The sequence below is a fragment of the Salvia miltiorrhiza genome, chromosome 2, assembly GCF_028751815.1.
Source record: "Salvia miltiorrhiza cultivar Shanhuang (shh) chromosome 2, IMPLAD_Smil_shh, whole genome shotgun sequence".
Taxonomy (NCBI): Eukaryota; Viridiplantae; Streptophyta; class Magnoliopsida; order Lamiales; family Lamiaceae; genus Salvia; species Salvia miltiorrhiza.
The window spans coordinates 29,467,210-29,484,123 of record NC_080388.1 but is presented as its reverse complement, the minus strand read 5'-3'; the positions used below and the strand labels follow the sequence as shown (position 1 = coordinate 29,484,123).

Below are 16,914 nucleotides of genomic sequence, written 5' to 3'. Positions count from 1 at the left end.
CAGCACCTCCACCACCACCAATGGCCTCCGCCACTCCCCTTCCTCCATTCCCATCACAAGATCCGACCCCAACAACCCCTACCCGACCACCTTCGTCCAGGCCGACACCTCCTCCTTCAAGCAGGTCGTCCAAATGCTCACCGGCTCCACTGTCGCCGCCGTCCCCCGCCCGCCCCGAACCCTTCAGAAGCCCGATTTCGCCTGCCCTTCGGCCCACTGCCTCCTATCTGTCCTCCCTCTCTCTCCCACGCATTTTTGACAGCAGACGGCCAAGAAGGGCCGTCGTTGCTACTGCTCCTTTCTCGGCTGCATCAGCGGCGCCTGCCCTTCGGCCCCGCCGCCCTGCTCAACCGTCTTGGATCATGCCGCCTCGCCTCCTGCCAGCCAACAACCGTCCGTCGAGAGTGAGAATCCCGATTCGCGAATCTGATTTTTTTTTTTAATTTTTGGGGGGATTCGCCAGGTGGCGAAAGCCGTGCAAATCCCACGCGAATCGCGCCCGCACACGCCCCCAGCGCGAATCGGATACTACACGGTGTTGTTTTTGCGCGAATCCGTGCATCGTAGCTTGCAATTCATATTTTTATAGATTAAAACACAATTAATTATTATATACATATTGATGTCAAGAATATTGTACGATAACTAATGTTTTGATTCCTAGCCCATGTTTGGTTGGACGTTGGAAATAGATTTAATTAATTAAATTTTATTATTTAATTTGGATAATGAGTTAATCATTATCCTTATTTCAATCACTCAATTTATTACCTCTCAAAATAGATGAGAAATAAAATAAAATAAAATTTCTTATTAATAATTTATTTCCTTTGTTGAATCCAATACCCAACAAAAATAATACTCCCTCCGTCCCACGCATCTTGACACGTTTGGTTTTGACACGAGAATTAAGGAGTTGTAGATTAGTGTAAGTGTGCAGTTAATAAAGTATAAAAGTGATAAAGTAGGAGAAAGAATGTAATAAAGGTGATAAAATAGAAGAGATAAAGTAATTAATTATTATCTTATTTGAAAACATGTCAAGATTCGTGGGACGGAGAGAGTAATTATTATTATGCTATTCCTCCTCATTACTTAATTTCATTTTTATTTTATTTTTTGTTATTTCTCTATTTAAACCAAATAAGCACTTAACTCGCTAATAAAAAACTTGGTAGGAGCCCGACTTTTCTAAATTTCGAGTTCGATGATTTAATAAGCTTGTTTTTCAATTATTCGGTTTTGTGATGATGACTTCTGCACAATAATTAGCACAAAATATTAATAATTTGATGAATTTATAAAAATACAAAATATATTATTAGCCCGCAACTTCTTCAACCGCCAACGCGACTTTAACTGACATCTTAGTTTTTATTTTATAAGTTTTAATTCTTATTTTCTCTAACTCATAAATTATTACGAACAGGGGTGGTCACAAGCCTATTTTCTATGTTAGGGAAAAGAAACAATTAAATAAGGCTAATCCTAATAAATCTAACGTGTATTACTTGAAATTTAGTATACCACATTTTGTGTTTTATTTCAAATTTTACTTTATTTTCTTGCTTACTTTTTCTTTGATTTGACTTTGTACATTTTAATTTAATTTTATGATTATTAAGTAGGTTTTATTTTATCCAATTAACATATATAACTACTTTTATTAATTAATTCACTTTTATTAGTTAATAATAAATTGATAAATTTTAAAACTAGAGTATAGTCTTTTAAATTTTTAAGTTTTCAAATAGAAATCAAGTATAATTCATAATATTAAACTAAATTTATTTCTATCAAAATTATTATTCCATCCGTCTACAAAAAAATATAGCACTTTTGCCATTTTTGGTGTCCAGTATAACACTTTCCCTTTTTTTAACATAGCCCCACATCTTTTCCTTATCTTTTATTCCTAGAAATACCTCATATTTAAAAAAAAAAATCAATTTTAATTCAATCTCAACTATTCATTTCATACGATGGTGGTACATTTTCTCCACTACATAAAAATCATCACTCATTTTATTAAAATATATGTCTACAAAATGTGTCATACTTTTGGAGGACGAAGAGAGCATTAAAATCATAAATACTCCCCCCTCGTCCCAGCGAAAGTGAGTCGTTTCTGTTACGCCTCAAGGCCCAACTGATGGCCCTGACGTTGCGGCCCAATCCGAGGAGCCCCAGAAAATAGAGAAGCCCAAACGTGTGATCCAGCAGCCCCTTCGCTTGAAGGACTATGTAGTTGGTTAGGGGAAAGCTGTATTGTGGTCCCTGTTTGTTAGGAAATCTGAAGATGTTGTCGCTTAATCCCTAGCTGTTCGTTATGCTTTTCCAGAAGGCTGTTAGCCATAAGTAGGACCTTTCCTTGTTTCTTTTGCATATGAAAAATGATTATCAAGTTTCTCTCTCTTTCTATCTAGCTTTCTTATCTTTTGTTTTGGAGTTTGTGCTCACTCGAAGAGCTCGTGAGTTAGGATCTTAACAACTGGTGCTTTCATTGTTTTGTCTCGACCATGTCTCACTCTGATGTCCTCGCCGCCATCGAAGCTTTACGTCTCAACCTCGAGAGTAAAATCATTGCCACAAATGCCACAGTCAAGGATTTCATGTCCTCTGTGGACTCACGCTTTGACTCCTTCCATTTTCGCCGGCCACCCCCGACCACCGATCCGCCGCCTCAGTTCACCGATATCTCTCCCCTGCTGCGTTCCATGAAGATGGACGTCCCGCGCTTCGACGGATCTGACCCCCACGGCTGGCTCTTCCGTATTGAGGAGTTCTTCGATTTTCATGGTACTCCCGAAGAACTTCGACTGCGAATCGTCTCATTCCACATGGAGGGGAAGGCAGCAGCCTGGTTCCAATGGGCTAAAGCTACCAACCTCCTCTCAACATGGCCTGCCTTTCTCTTGGCCATCAAGGAGCGTTTTAGCTCCTCCTTGTTCTCTGACCCGCAAGGAGCCCTCTCTAAACTCACACAGACGAGTTCGGTGGCAGATTTCCAGACATCGTTTGAGGATCTGATGAATCAAGTCTGCGGCATTCCGGAGCATCTGTTAATCAGTTTTTTTGTGACTGGTCTGAAGCCGGAGATACGCCGGGAATTGAGCATCTCTAAGCCCACCTCCCTCATGGAGGCGTTTGCGCTGGCCCGCGCGTATGAGGCTCGTTTCGAGGAATCACGCCTTAGTTCACCTCTACCTTCACGGTGGCCCATCAAGGCTGTTCTTCTTAGCTCTACTCCGCCAACCTCCAGCCCACCATTCACAATTCCAACGTCGCCGCCACTCATCACAACACCTACAGCTACGTCTACTTCCAGCCGTCCGCCGCGGATCCCGCTGCTTGCTACTCCCCCACTACCCATCAAGCGTTTGAGTCCTTCTGAAATTAAGGACAAACGCGAGCGAGGCCTTTGTTACAATTGCGATCAAAAATGGTCCGTTGGCCACCGTTGCCGTAACAAATTTTTGCTTCTCGTGGGCAACGAGGAGGAAGACGAACCAGACCCCACAGATGGTTCTCCGGGGGAAGTTCATGATGACGCCACTGTTGGAGACATATCCAGTCTCCATTCCCTATCAGGGGCCTCCTCTCCGCGATCTCTGCAGCTCACCGGCTCTATCGGCGGTGCTCTCCTTCGCGTCCTCGTCGACAGCGGGAGCACTCACAATTTCATACAACCCACCATCACCAAATCCCTACAGTTACCAATCCGCGACATCTCTTCATTTCGCGTCTTCGTGGGCAATGGCGATTTCTTAGTATGCCGGCATGTTTGTCCAGCGGTGCCCATTCAAATCCAAGGGCACACGTTCAACGTTGATCTCCATGTTCTGGATGTTACCGGCCCCACTATCGTTTTGGGTATTCAATGGCTGCAACAACTAGGCCCAGTCACGCACCACTATGCGGATCAATTCATGGAGTTTGATCGCGATGGCCGTCGGATTCAGCTTCACGGGGATCCGGTTCCGGAGACTCCGGTGGTTACCTTCGCTCAACTTCAGAGTCTCGCCGCAGAAGGTCACCTTGACCAAGTTTTTGAGATATGCATCTGGCCCACGGAGGACGAGCCCAAGTTACTGCTAGGATTAGAGCCCAGGCCCAATGAAATTATTAATGGAGGCCCAGTCCCAGATTTTCCTCCTATCTCCAGCCCTAGCGAGCTCCACCCGCTACTTCATCAATATCAGCGGCTCTTCCGTCCTCCGATGGGGTTGCCACCGTATCGCTCCGTGGACCACCGCATCCACCTGCTTCCGGGTTCGGCTCCAGTTAATGTACGCCATACAGGTACCCCCAATTTCAAAAGCTAGAGATTGCTAAATTGGTGTCAGATATGCTGGCTCAGGGGACCATTCGGCCGAGCCGCAGCCCCTTCTCTTCACCGGTGTTGCTCGTCCGCAAGAAGGACGGAACTTACCGATTTTGTGTCGATTATCGAGCCCTTAACACTGTTACGGTGCGCGATCATTTCCCCATTCCTACCATCGATGAACTTTTCGATGATTTGGGCGCTGCTAGAGTCTTCTCCAAATTGGATCTCCACTCCGGGTATCATCAAATCCGCGTTTATCGCAGAGATATTCACAAGACAGCGTTCCGAACTACCGATGGCCATTACGAGTTCATGGTAATGCCCTTCGGACTTTGTAATGCACCATCCACGTTTCAATCGGTCATGAACTAAATTTTTGCACCTCACTTGCACAAATTTGTTGTCGTCTTTTTCGATGATATATTAGTCTTCAGTGCGACGATGGCGGACCATTATCTACATCTCCAATCGGTTTTCGATTGTTTGATAACTAACCAATACTGCTTGAAGCTTTCCAAGTGTGTTTTTGGCCAAATTTCAGTTGATTATTTGGGGCATATCTTGACCAACGGCTGTGTTATGGCTGACCCGAGCAAGCTCGCGGCAATGGAAACATGGCCTATTCCCAAGACACAGAGGCAGCTTAGGGCATTCCTGGGCCTGACCGGATACTATCGCCGTTTCGTGCGGGGGTATGCTGGCATCGCCGCCCCGCTCACATACCTCCTCCGCAAAGATTCATTCCAATGGACGCCAGCTGCACAGGAAGCCTTTGATGCTCTCAAGGCTGCCATGACCTCGGTGCCGGTTCTTCATCTGCCCAACTTTGAACATGAGTTTGTTGTCAAGACCGATGCGTCCAATGTGGGGGTGGGAGCCGTGCTCATGCAGTTAGAGCACCCCATCGCTTTTTTCAGCAAGAAATTGGAGCCACGGTTGCAAGCGGCATCGACATATACGAAGGAGCTATACGCTGTCACGGAATCAGTGAGGAAATGGCGTCAATATCTGCTAGGAAGGTTCTTTGTGGTTCGAACCGACCATAAGAGTATTCGAGAGCTCTTACAGCAGACGATCCAGACCCCGGAACAGCAGCAATATGTCAGCAAGTTGATGGGATTTCACTTCCGTATTGAGTATCGCACGGGCAGTTCTAAACGCGCAGCCGACGCCTTGTCTCGCCTACCGGAGGATCCCAGCGAGCCTTCCCCGCAACTCCTCGCTCTGACCCTCGCCAGTATGCCTATGTCCGAGCTCATCGACCTCATTCGCCTCGAGAATTCCACAAGGCCTGACCTCGTAAGCCTTCATAAGCAAAGGGAGGCTCAGAAACTGAATCACAACTTCACGGTCCGCAATGGGATTTTGCTGTTTCGCAACAGATACTATATCAGCCCCGAGTCTCCGCTCATACCTCGCCTCCTCCACGAGGCCCATGCGACCTCTACCTCAGGTCATGGTGGAGTGAAGCGCACTCTAGTTCGCTTGGCTGCTATGTTCTTTTGGCCTCGGATGCGAGATGCTGTGGAGAAATATGTGGCTTCTTGCATCACTTGCCAACACACCAAGTACTCAACCCAACCTCCAGCAGGGTTGCTGCAACCTCTCCCTATACCGAATCAGGTTTGGGAGGACATCACGATGGACTTCATCACCGGGCTACCCCCGAGCCGCCATTACTCGGCGATACTTGTGGTGGTCGATCGTCTCACCAAGTCTGTCCATTTTGGGCCGTTACCGGCGCATTTCACAGCAACATCCGTAGCTTCCCTCTTTATGGAGATGGTTGTCAAATACCATGGATTTCCAGCTTCGATAATATCCGATCGTGACCCCCTGTTCCTGAGTAAATTCTGACACAAGCTCTTCCAATTGTCGGGCACCACACTGCATCATAGTACAGCTTACCACCCGCAGACGGACGGCCAAACAGAGGTCGTTAACTGCGGCCTAGAGCAGTACCTCCGAGCGTTTGCTCACTTGAAACCAACATCATGGGCGCAATTCTTGAGTTGGCAGAATTCTCTTACAATATGTCATATTGCTCTAGCATTCGCATGTCTCCGTTTCAGGCATTATATGGGCGGCTACCACCGTCCGTTCCTCCCTACGTCCGTGGAACCTCGAAGATCCAGGCTGTCGAGGATCTTCTTCTAGAACGAGATCAGTTGTTGCAACAGCTGAAGCTCACTCTGCGGCAAACACAAGCCCGAATGAAGCAAAACAGTGATCGGCGTCGACGAGAGCTCGAGTTTAATGTTGGAGATGAGGTCTTGGTGCGCCTACAACCATATCTCCAAGTCTCCATTTTAGGGCGGGTGATTCCCAAACTGGCTCGCCGGTATTATGGGCCGTTCACCATATCGGAGCAAGTTGGACCAGTGGCCTATCGCTTGGAGTTGCCTCCCACCAGCCGCATCCATCCAGTGTTCCACGTCTCAGCTCTGAAGCCCCACATGGGAGATAGCTCAGTTAGCCCCTACGACCTGCCCCCGGAGTCGCACGACTCTCAGCCCGTCCTCGTTTCCTTAGCCATTTGCTCCCATCGCCGCGTTCTGGGTACAGGCGGACCGCGTCATCAAATTCTTGTTCAGTGGTTCGGCGAACCTCCGGAAAATGCTACTTGGGAAGATTTAGAGGACTTCCGCAGCGCATATCCTCAGTTTCACCTTGAGGACAAGGTGATTGCAGAAGCGGAGGGGAGTGTTACGCCTCAAGGCCCAACTGATGGCCCTGACGTTGCGGCCCAATCCGAGGAGCCCCAGAAAAGAGAGAAGCCCAAACGTGTGATCCAGCAGCCCCTTCGCTTGAAGGACTATGTAGTTGGTTAGGGGAAAGCTGTATTGTGGTCCCTGTTTGTTAGGAAATCTAAAGATGTTGTCGCTTAATCCCTAACTGTTCGTTATGCTTTTCCAGAAGGCTGTTAGCCATAAGTAGGACCTTTCCTTGTTTCTTTTGCATATGAAAAATGATTATCAAGTTTCTCTCTCTTTCTATCTAGCTTTCTTATCTTTTGTTTTGGAGTTTGTGCTCACTCGAAGAGCTCGTGAGTTAGGATCTTAACAGTTTCATTATTTGACAAAAATTAGGGAATTTAAGAGCCTCTTAATAAAACTAATTACACCTTTATTTTTCTTAATCACCTAAATTAATACTCATCCCCAATCCCATCTGTCTCGGCGATCAACCTAAGCTTGCTCTCACACAACGACACTGGTGAAAGGTGAGGAGAATCTAGGGCTTGAGTCGGGGATTTAGGGCTTTTGGTAGAGAGAGGGAGAGGTAAGGGTATGCAACAAGGCGGTGAAAATTGAGGTAGAGGCAAACATGGGAGAGGGGTGTGCGGCCAATGGTGGTGGCCAACCCAGCGCAGGAAGAGAGAGAAAGAGAGGCAAGAAGATATATTGTTAACGCAGGAAGGAGATCGGGGGCTGGAGTTGACATAGAAGGGAGATTGAAGTTTTTTTTTTTTCATTGAGGAAGGCAATGGGTTCCAACCATAGAGTAAGAACAATAATTTTTCAAAAATAATGTAACAAGAATATTAATTAAATTTATTAAAAAGATTAAATTAAAATAAAATTAATCAGATTCTTTTAAAAAAATTGGCCTCATAATTTTACAACTCGCTAATTAAGTACATAATTATTTATTCACAAAATTGAAAATACTCCCACCGTCCCACCTCCATAGTCCATTTCACTTTTTTCACACATATTAAGAAAATGCAATAAATAGTGCTTGAAAAATGCAAAGATTTGGAAAATACAAAATATATGTAATTATTCAATTTTGCCCTTATTTATTCTATGTTTGACTATATTTAAATAAGGTTACTTTGATAAAAAAAGAAATTTAATGCTAATTTAATTTAGAAAATGGACTATATTGTGGGATATAAGGGACTATGGAGGTGGAACAGAGGGAGCATTTAAAACACTAAACCCCAACTCCTTAAATTTTGTGCAAAAAAAATGCTTCATTTATGATGGGACGAAGGAAGTATACTAATGAAGCTTAATAGAAATTACGAAACATTGAATCTTATTTCGCCGTGTTTGCTTATGTAGAATTAATCTTCTCAATGCTTTCGTACAAACAACCTATAACGGAGTTACATTAAGTTCATTCACACTATGAAAACTTAAGAACATACCAAATAATTTACTTAACTTTTGACTTATCAATGCCAATCGCACTTATAATTCCAGACGAAAAGTAACGAAATCTCTCCCATTTTTTTTTTTTTTTTCATCATGAAATTAGTGATCTCCTGACCACCACGTAGCCGAAAAAACAAAATAGAAAAAGGATAAAATATCAAACTCATCACTAATCCACCAAACAAGCCCATCTAACTAATCAACACACACAAAAAATCCAAAAAAGAGAAAAAATGAAATAAAAAAGAAAAAAGAAATCAACCTTTTGACCAGAAAGTAATACAGCCCAGAATGGTGACAGCTCAGCACGTAGGCTTAAAAAGTTAGGAGAGGTTGTAGAGTGGAAGAAACCACCAAATAAAAAGCTCACAAAAGTCCAAAACAGAGCTAGTCTCCATACGACGACGTGTCGTTCGTGCGTGATAACTGTGTTTAACCTTTTGCTAAAAATCGAGCTTTCGCCACGACTTTTTTTCGAGGAAAAAAGAAAAAAATAAATAAAGGAAAATTATATTCGGCCTAACACTGGACGTCGGGAAGCTTATCTGAGTGTCCACGTGGACTGCGAGCCACTCCCACGTGGTTTTCACACACCCATACGACGTCGAATCCTTTAATTTGTGAGATGATGGGAAAAAAAGTCTCGGAAAATGACATCAATAATCGGTGACAGAATCGATTTTTATGCTCTCTTTTTTCCTTTTTATTTTTGGCTTCAAATGCTAAATCACCTCTTGCGACAGGATAACTCACACCTGATACCGTCTAAAATAAAATCACACCTGTATTAATGCAACTCCAGGATAATTCTTCTCCAGATTCTTAATTACTAGGATATCCTTGCTTATGAATAACTTTGCTATGATTATTAACTGATTACATAGATTGGTCCATTTTTACATAATTCTTTTAGTCTAGGTCGATTAGCTAGCATCTGCGGTAACGTAATTTAGAGGATTATATTCACTATCTGACCCAATTTTGGTGAACACCACATAGTTCTCTATACTTCGAATATACAAGCATGTGAACTTAAGCATATGTAATTTTGCCTCAAAATGATAAATGTTGTATTGATTGAATAAGGGGAGGAAGCTAGAAAACAGTTTGATTAAGTTTTTTTTTTTAGCGAAACAATAAATATAACATTATTTTTTAAAAGAAATCAAATTGATTGAACATGACCTTCAAAAAAAAAAAAGTAAGAAGTTATCGTCGATGAAAAGACACTGACAAAAAAATTCTCTATTAAAAATTTATAAGGACATAAGATGAAATTATGAATGAATCGAAACACATTAGAAATAAAGAAATTTCAAATGCATAATATTATTCATACCAACAATATATTATTATTTGTAAAGTCCGACAGTTACATTGATGCTGCTTAAGTTGCTCACTACCCCTATAATTTTGATTTTAAATTGTATTTGGTCTGGAACTAAAGTTGTTCAATATTTACAATTTTATTAAGGGTTAATAGCCGGAAAATACACGAACTATTTTGAGATTTGCATATTGCGCATGACCTTCAAAATTAGCCCCAGAATACATGACTTTTCAATTTAATCGCAATTTGCACCTGCGTTGACTAACACTTTGATCGATGGTGACGTGGCCGTCGGATTTTGTTGACATGGACGATTATCCGATATAGTAAAACGACGTCGTTTTGTCAAGCTTTTAAATTAAAAAAAATAAAAAAATGGAAAAATCATTTTGTTCCAGTTTTTCCACAACGGCCTTAGTCCGTCGACCACCGCGCACCGCCTCTCCGCCCTCCTCTCTCATCACTCCAACGCCACCTTCTTCCCCAGCCAACCACAAAAGGCGCGACCTTGATTTCCGACGCCGAGCAACTCTACCGCCACTACTACTCTGGTTTCTATACTACGACCACCGCGCTCCTCCAATCGCGCCGCCGAGATTCACCACCCTCTCTTACTTCACAATTTTCAGATTTTCAGGCTAGGGCACAATTTTCAGATTTCCGATGGAGAGGCAGATGCTCGAATGAGAGTTGGAGATTTCTTTGATTTCTTTGATTTTGATGTTTGATTTATTCGATTCAAAGGAAAGGTGGTAGTGGTTATTTGAAAATCTGGAGATCTGTAGCGGTGGTTATGGTGGAGGTGAGGCGGCGCGACAACTTCTCCAGCGCCATCCCCCTCCCATCTGTAAAACGACGACCGCCTCCACCAGGTTCCACACAGCGCGGGCTTGTCTCCAACCGCCGCGTTCCACCACCACCTTTCACGAACGCCACCGACCACCGAGCCCTACACCTTCAATTCACCGCCAACTCTGCAAAACCCCCAAATCCAAAACCACAACCACCCCTCTCTCTCAGTCAACGATCTCTCTTTCCTTCCCACTCTCCCTCTCATTTTCCCTCTCTCGATTCCTGCAACTCCGGCGCGAGGTCAGAGGTAAAAATGAGAGAGGCGGTGGTGCAGTGGACAGATGGTCGGGAACAAAAAACGTGTGAGAGAGAGAGAGAGCCTTGTTTTCAGATCTACCGCCTTTTTCCAGGAAGTTGCGGAGGGTTCTAGATCCATCGCCATTGAGTTGGGTTTTGTTGTTGCGCTTGAGGTTTGTTAGCGAACCAACGATGGCTGATTCGCCAATCTTTGGCAGTGGTCAACAGCACCGGTCGTGAGTGTGCCAGGACGAGAGGCAACAACGGAGACTCCAGACAGCTTAGGGCTTCGGCGGAGTGCGAAGTTGTAGTGGCGTAAGCTTGAGATCGACGCCGGCGTTCGGTCCGAAAGACGGTGGTTGCTGAGTCGTTAGTCTTTGGCAGCGGTGATCGGTGGCTTTAATTTTGAGCCTTGCGGCGGTTGGAGGTACCACCGTGAATCACCCTTTGATACTTCTTTATCTAATTTGTGCTTGCCTTGAGAGAGATGAGAGATGGGTCCATTTTTTAGTTTCCGAAGAGAGGGAAAGGTGGGCTGATTTTGTTTTGAAGCGATGGGGGCCTAATTTTGGTTGAAGAGCTGGCCGGCGGTGGTGGAGAAGCTTGAGGAAGGAGAGGATGCGGCTGTGATTTTTGAGAGAGATGATTTTTTTGGTTTTTTTTTATTTCTTTATTAATAAAAATGACATATGTATTGCCAAATCAATTAAAATGCCACGCGTATTGCCACCTACAATAAAAATGACACGCATATAGTCCACATCATTGCCGGTCAACTGTAATTATGGCCGGAGTTCTCGCCGTGTGCAAATTACAATAAACTCAATAGTCTGTGTATTATGGAATTAATTTTAAAGGTCATGTACAAAATGCAAATTTGATGAAACTTATGTATTTTCTGGCTATAAACCCTTTTATTAATGTAGGATTGTTTTTGAATTAGATTCTTGATCTGTATAAAACATTATAATTCATAAAATTGTGTTAAACATGCAAATATTTGTGAAATAATATTTTGGCCACAAAAATGACGGCGTGGGTTGGTGATTGGAATAAGACTAAAAGTTGCACGTTCACGCACCTGGACTAGTAAAACGCTTCCACCGTTTACCATAGGATAAGGTCGGCCATTTGATACAAGCCGAACACCCTCTACGTGTCACGTTTTAAACGGTGTCCCCGTGGGCCCCACATGACACAGACCAATCCGTACTCAACACCCCGCCCCTTCTATATATACACAACCGCCTCCTCTCATTTCCGGAGGAAAAAAGAAGAAAAATCTAAATATTCTCAACGATAAAAAAAACACAATTGAGAATATCTTTGCATTACTCTCTCACTGTTTGATTGATCTTGTATCATTAGAGAAGCCGCAAAAAACCTAATCGGGGAAGAAGAGATGGGCGTCCGAGAAAGCGACCCGCGCTCGCAGCTGAGTCTTCCGCCGGGATTCAGGTTTTTTCCGACGGACGAGGAGCTGCTCGTGCAGTATCTCTGCCGGAAAGTCGCCGGCCACCATTTCCCGCTGCAGATCATTGGAGATGTTGATTTGTACAAGTTCGATCCATGGGATCTTCCAAGTAAGTATTAAGTGTTTTTATTTGCAATTCTTTCAATTTCGTCTTCTTCACCTCATCCAGAAGCCTAAACGACGCGGTTTTGGGATTTTAGGTAAAGCTTTGTTTGGGGAGAAAGAATGGTATTTCTTCAGCCCAAGAGACAGAAAATATCCCAACGGTTCGCGGCCGAATCGGGTGGCCGGTTCGGGTTACTGGAAAGCGACCGGAACCGATAAGATCATCACAACTGAAGGAAGGAAAGTCGGAATTAAAAAAGCCTTAGTTTTCTACGTCGGAAAAGCTCCCAAAGGAACCAAAACTAATTGGATTATGCATGAATACCGGCTCTCGGAATCTTCGAGAAAAAACGGCAGCTCCAAGGTTTGAACATTTTTAGAAACTATGTACTCTAGTTAATTTCTTCATTTTGTTCGAGTCTAAATCGCTCTCTCTCTACTTGTTTTCAGCTCGACGATTGGGTTTTGTGTCGGATATACAAGAAGAATTCGAGCGGGCAGGACCGGAGCGCCGCCTTGGCCGGCGGCGTTGTTCAGAGCAAGGAATACAGCCACGACTCCTCGTCGTCTTGTTCGTCGCAATACGACGACGTGCTGGATTCTCTCCCGGAGCTCGACGATCGTTACTTCTCCATGGATTCTCTGAAGAATTCTCAGCTGCAAGATGATCAGAAGCTGAATCTACAGCGATTGAGCTCCGGGAATTTCGATTGGGCCACGCTGGCCGGGCTCGGCCCACTTTGGCCGGAACTGCTGCAGGCCCAACAGACGAGCGCCCCTCCCGCCAGTCAAAATGACACATTTGCCCCTGCTAATTTCATGGACGGTAATCAGCGAGTCAGCAACTCGGGGTTACTACCGCAGCACCTGACCGGGTTGACTCAGGGATTGCCCGGGTCGGTCGACGCGTTTAGCCTGCGGTACCCGAATCAGTCGGGCGGGTTCGGGTTTAGGCAATGAAATAGTGTATTTGTGATATAGCGGAAAGATTGTTTAGGGGTAATTGCGTAAATTCGGGTACTTCTTTGGGTTGTATTTTGGCTTAGGCTTAGATTAAGGAGAGATTCAAAGGAAACGTCAATATTGTTGATTTTTCTTTTTTTCTTTTTTATAGGGCAGGGATTTCTCTAATTTATTAAGCTTTATTTTGTTCATTAGTGCACAAATAATGTTGTGTAGCAGGCGCCGCGCATGTATTCATAACAAGAAACATAATAAAAAAAAAATATAATGAAATCACTGCTTTGATTGTTGTATTTAAAAAGAAATTGAAGAAAAAGGTTGCAATTATCCGTAACTAAAATTTGAAAATGAATCAAATTTATTAAAATTTATTATTGTGTAATGATTGGTCAAATGTATATTTGAAGGGAGTGGATTTGTCAAAGTTAAAGATAAGGAATAAGTAAATTAGGTTCTAAGCATATCATTAAGGGGTGGGTGGGTGGATTCGTTTTTACTATGAGCACGTGACCACCTAATTGGACAAGCGTCAACGTCATTTTAATCAAAAAATAAAATGTCCACTCTTTTAAGTTTTATACAAAAAAATGTCTTCATATCTTCTGACGGTACAAATGGTTTTTGGGTCGTGTACTTATATTTTTCAATAGGAAATTAAATTTTATGGCAGAAAAATTATACTTAAAATATTTTTCAATTATTGCATTACTTCAACATATTAATAACATATTATTTAAAAATTAAAATTAAAATAAATTCCACAATTCAAAAAAATTATTGATCGAGCAATCAATATAATTGTTTTACAATTACAACTTTTATTTACAATTTCTTAGGCAAGTACAATTATACAATTGTATAAGAAAATATCGAACTTTTCCCAAAAAGCAAAGCATATTCACCAGCATTCAAAGATGTATTAATAATCACTTCTTCTTAATTTGATTTTACTAGTTAGTTGTGTGTTTAGGGTGTTGAAGCCTTTCTGGCTTGTGAGTTCTTTTTCGGTGTTTTCTTGATCTCTTTTTTGAGTCCCGATCTCCTAGTCTGCGTCTTTGTGCTTTTATGAGATCATTTTTTCTTTTCCTTTTATATAAAACCGCATTTTAATAAAAAAAATCACTTCTTCTTAATTTGAATATAGAATACATATTGTTATAAAAGTGAACATTTTTCGTATAAAATTAAAAGTAAATATTTTTATCCATTGACACAAATTTTTTTTATATGTAAGGATAACAATTTTAGATACTTCATATTTTTTTTTTTACATAATTAGATAGATACTTGATAATTCATTGTTAGTCCTTCATGTTGTACGTATATGAGTGTAGTTATAATTATTGGGAAGCATGATTATATTAAGTGAGATTGGCGAATTAAAAACTATAAATACTATTAATAGGTTATTTCAGATCTCTAGAATCATCAAATTCAAGGGGTGGTTAATCAAACTAGATTCAAGTAGAATCAACTAATAAAAATGAGGGGTTTTGCAAATAAAATCACGAATAATTTTGAATTTGTAATTTTAACGTGACTTTTAAAATGTGGCGAATTAAATCACCACTTTTTCAATTTTTGCAATTTAATCCCCCAATTTTTTCCGGCGACCAGAGTGATGAGATGGAGCTTATGTGGATTAATTTGCCATATAATTAATTGTTGAGTAAGACCAAATTGCTGACTAAGATTATAACAAAATAAAAATATAATTCTTTTTTATTTCACTTATTTCTCGTTAAAATTAAAAGACACTTCATATACCCCTTCTCCCAATTTGCCGTCAAACGCCAAACACCCATTTGTCTCCGATTTTCGTGATAAGCTTTCCCCCTTGTTCAACAACTTCTCTCTCAATTTTGTAAGTGATAACAACCTAAGTTGTTACTAGTCTAGTGATTTTTCAAAAGGGAAAATCTATAATAGAGATTAGATTTTTGTGGTCGAGATACTAAACTAGCTTCATTTTGCTCAATCAATTACTACAATGTCTTCAATTTTTTGGACATCCAATTGTGGTTTAAATCCGGTCTCAAGTGTCCTTAAATCGTAAATTACAAGCTTAACTACTAAAAAAAATGTCTATTACTGCACTAAATTTATGACACTTTAAGAAAGTTGTCATCATAGGTACTCAATCAATACGTCGTTGACCTTTTACTACATTTATATCAAGCTCTAAGGGCATCCACAATAGAAAGTTAAGGTGAGTTCTTAAATGTGGTCCTCACCATTTAAGAGCCCACCCTCCCCAACTCTAAAATTTTGATTTTTATTTTGTATTTATTTTTAATGTTTGTTTTCAATTAAATTTTACATTAAATTTAACAACTTAATTTTCATTAAAATAAAAGGCAAACGTTACATTAATTAAAAAAATAAAAATAAATATTACAATAATGTTGAGAAAATTAAATCTACGAACTATGGCTCGACGGGACCAAAGCGTGCCCATATATGCTCGACTAAATCGTCGTGGAGTCGAGCGTGCAAATGGTTGTCCTTGAGGTTTGAGCTTTGGGCAATATAGGTGGCAAATTCTGGCGGTGCTCTGGTGTTGAACTCTGTATGAGAACCGTTGCTTGATCCCTCACCGTCGGCCTCGACTTCCCAATCGGCTGCGCCCGCCCCGTCATTCTCAATTATCATATTGTGCAATATGATGCACGAAAATATGATACTGCTCATGCTCATTCTTCCATAAACGAGCTTAACCTAAGGAATGTTGCAATGTTCGATTGGGATTAGCGTCTGATGGAATTAATCTATTAAAAAATATGAGTGTGTCACACAACACATGGCCTATCATACTAACTTCTTATAACCTTCCTCCATGGATGTGCATGAAAGAGCCTTACTTTATGTTATCTCTATTGATTCCTGGTCCATCAACACTTGGGAATGATATTGATATTTATTTGCAACCCCTAATTGCTGATCTTAAGGATTCGTGGAAAGTAGGAGTTGAAGCATATGATGCATAAAAGAAACAAAATTTTCGTGCTTTATTACTATAGATAATTAGTGATTTTTTGGGATATGGATATCTGTCGGGATGGACTACCCAAGGGAAATTTGTGTGTCCAGTTTGTAATAGACAAACACATTCAATAAGACTGCACAATGGTGGGAAGCATTGCTATATGGGTCATCGGAAGTTTGTACCAAAAGAACGTGAGTTTTGAAAGAACAAACTACTCTTTGGTGGCATGGTTGAGTATGGAGAAGCACCACAACCATTATCTGGTGATAAGGTGATAGATGAACTAAAAGACTTCTCAATAAAATTTGGTAAGCTAATTAAAGATAAACCAAAGTTTTTGAATTGAAAAAAAGAGAGTATATTTTATGAGTTACCATACTGAAAATATAATGTTGTGCGTCACAATCTGGATTTCATGCATACAGATAAAAATGTATGTGAGTGTATTTGTGCCACATTGTTAGATCTCGATGGTAA

General features: G+C 41.6%; 1 protein-coding gene across 1 annotated transcript; it reads left to right on the top strand.

Annotated features, from left to right (window-relative positions):
- Nucleotides 1-12,012: 12,012 nt before the first annotated feature.
- LOC131013237 (NAC domain-containing protein JA2-like) lies at nucleotides 12,013-13,724 on the top strand. The gene is made up of 3 exons (XM_057941311.1): nucleotides 12,013-12,492; nucleotides 12,584-12,852; nucleotides 12,939-13,724. The coding sequence occupies exons 1-3, from the start codon at nucleotides 12,312-12,314 to the stop codon at nucleotides 13,446-13,448; spliced, it is 960 nt and encodes a 319-aa protein (XP_057797294.1). The 5' UTR covers nucleotides 12,013-12,311; the 3' UTR covers nucleotides 13,449-13,724.
- Nucleotides 13,725-16,914: the final 3,190 nt, after the last annotated feature.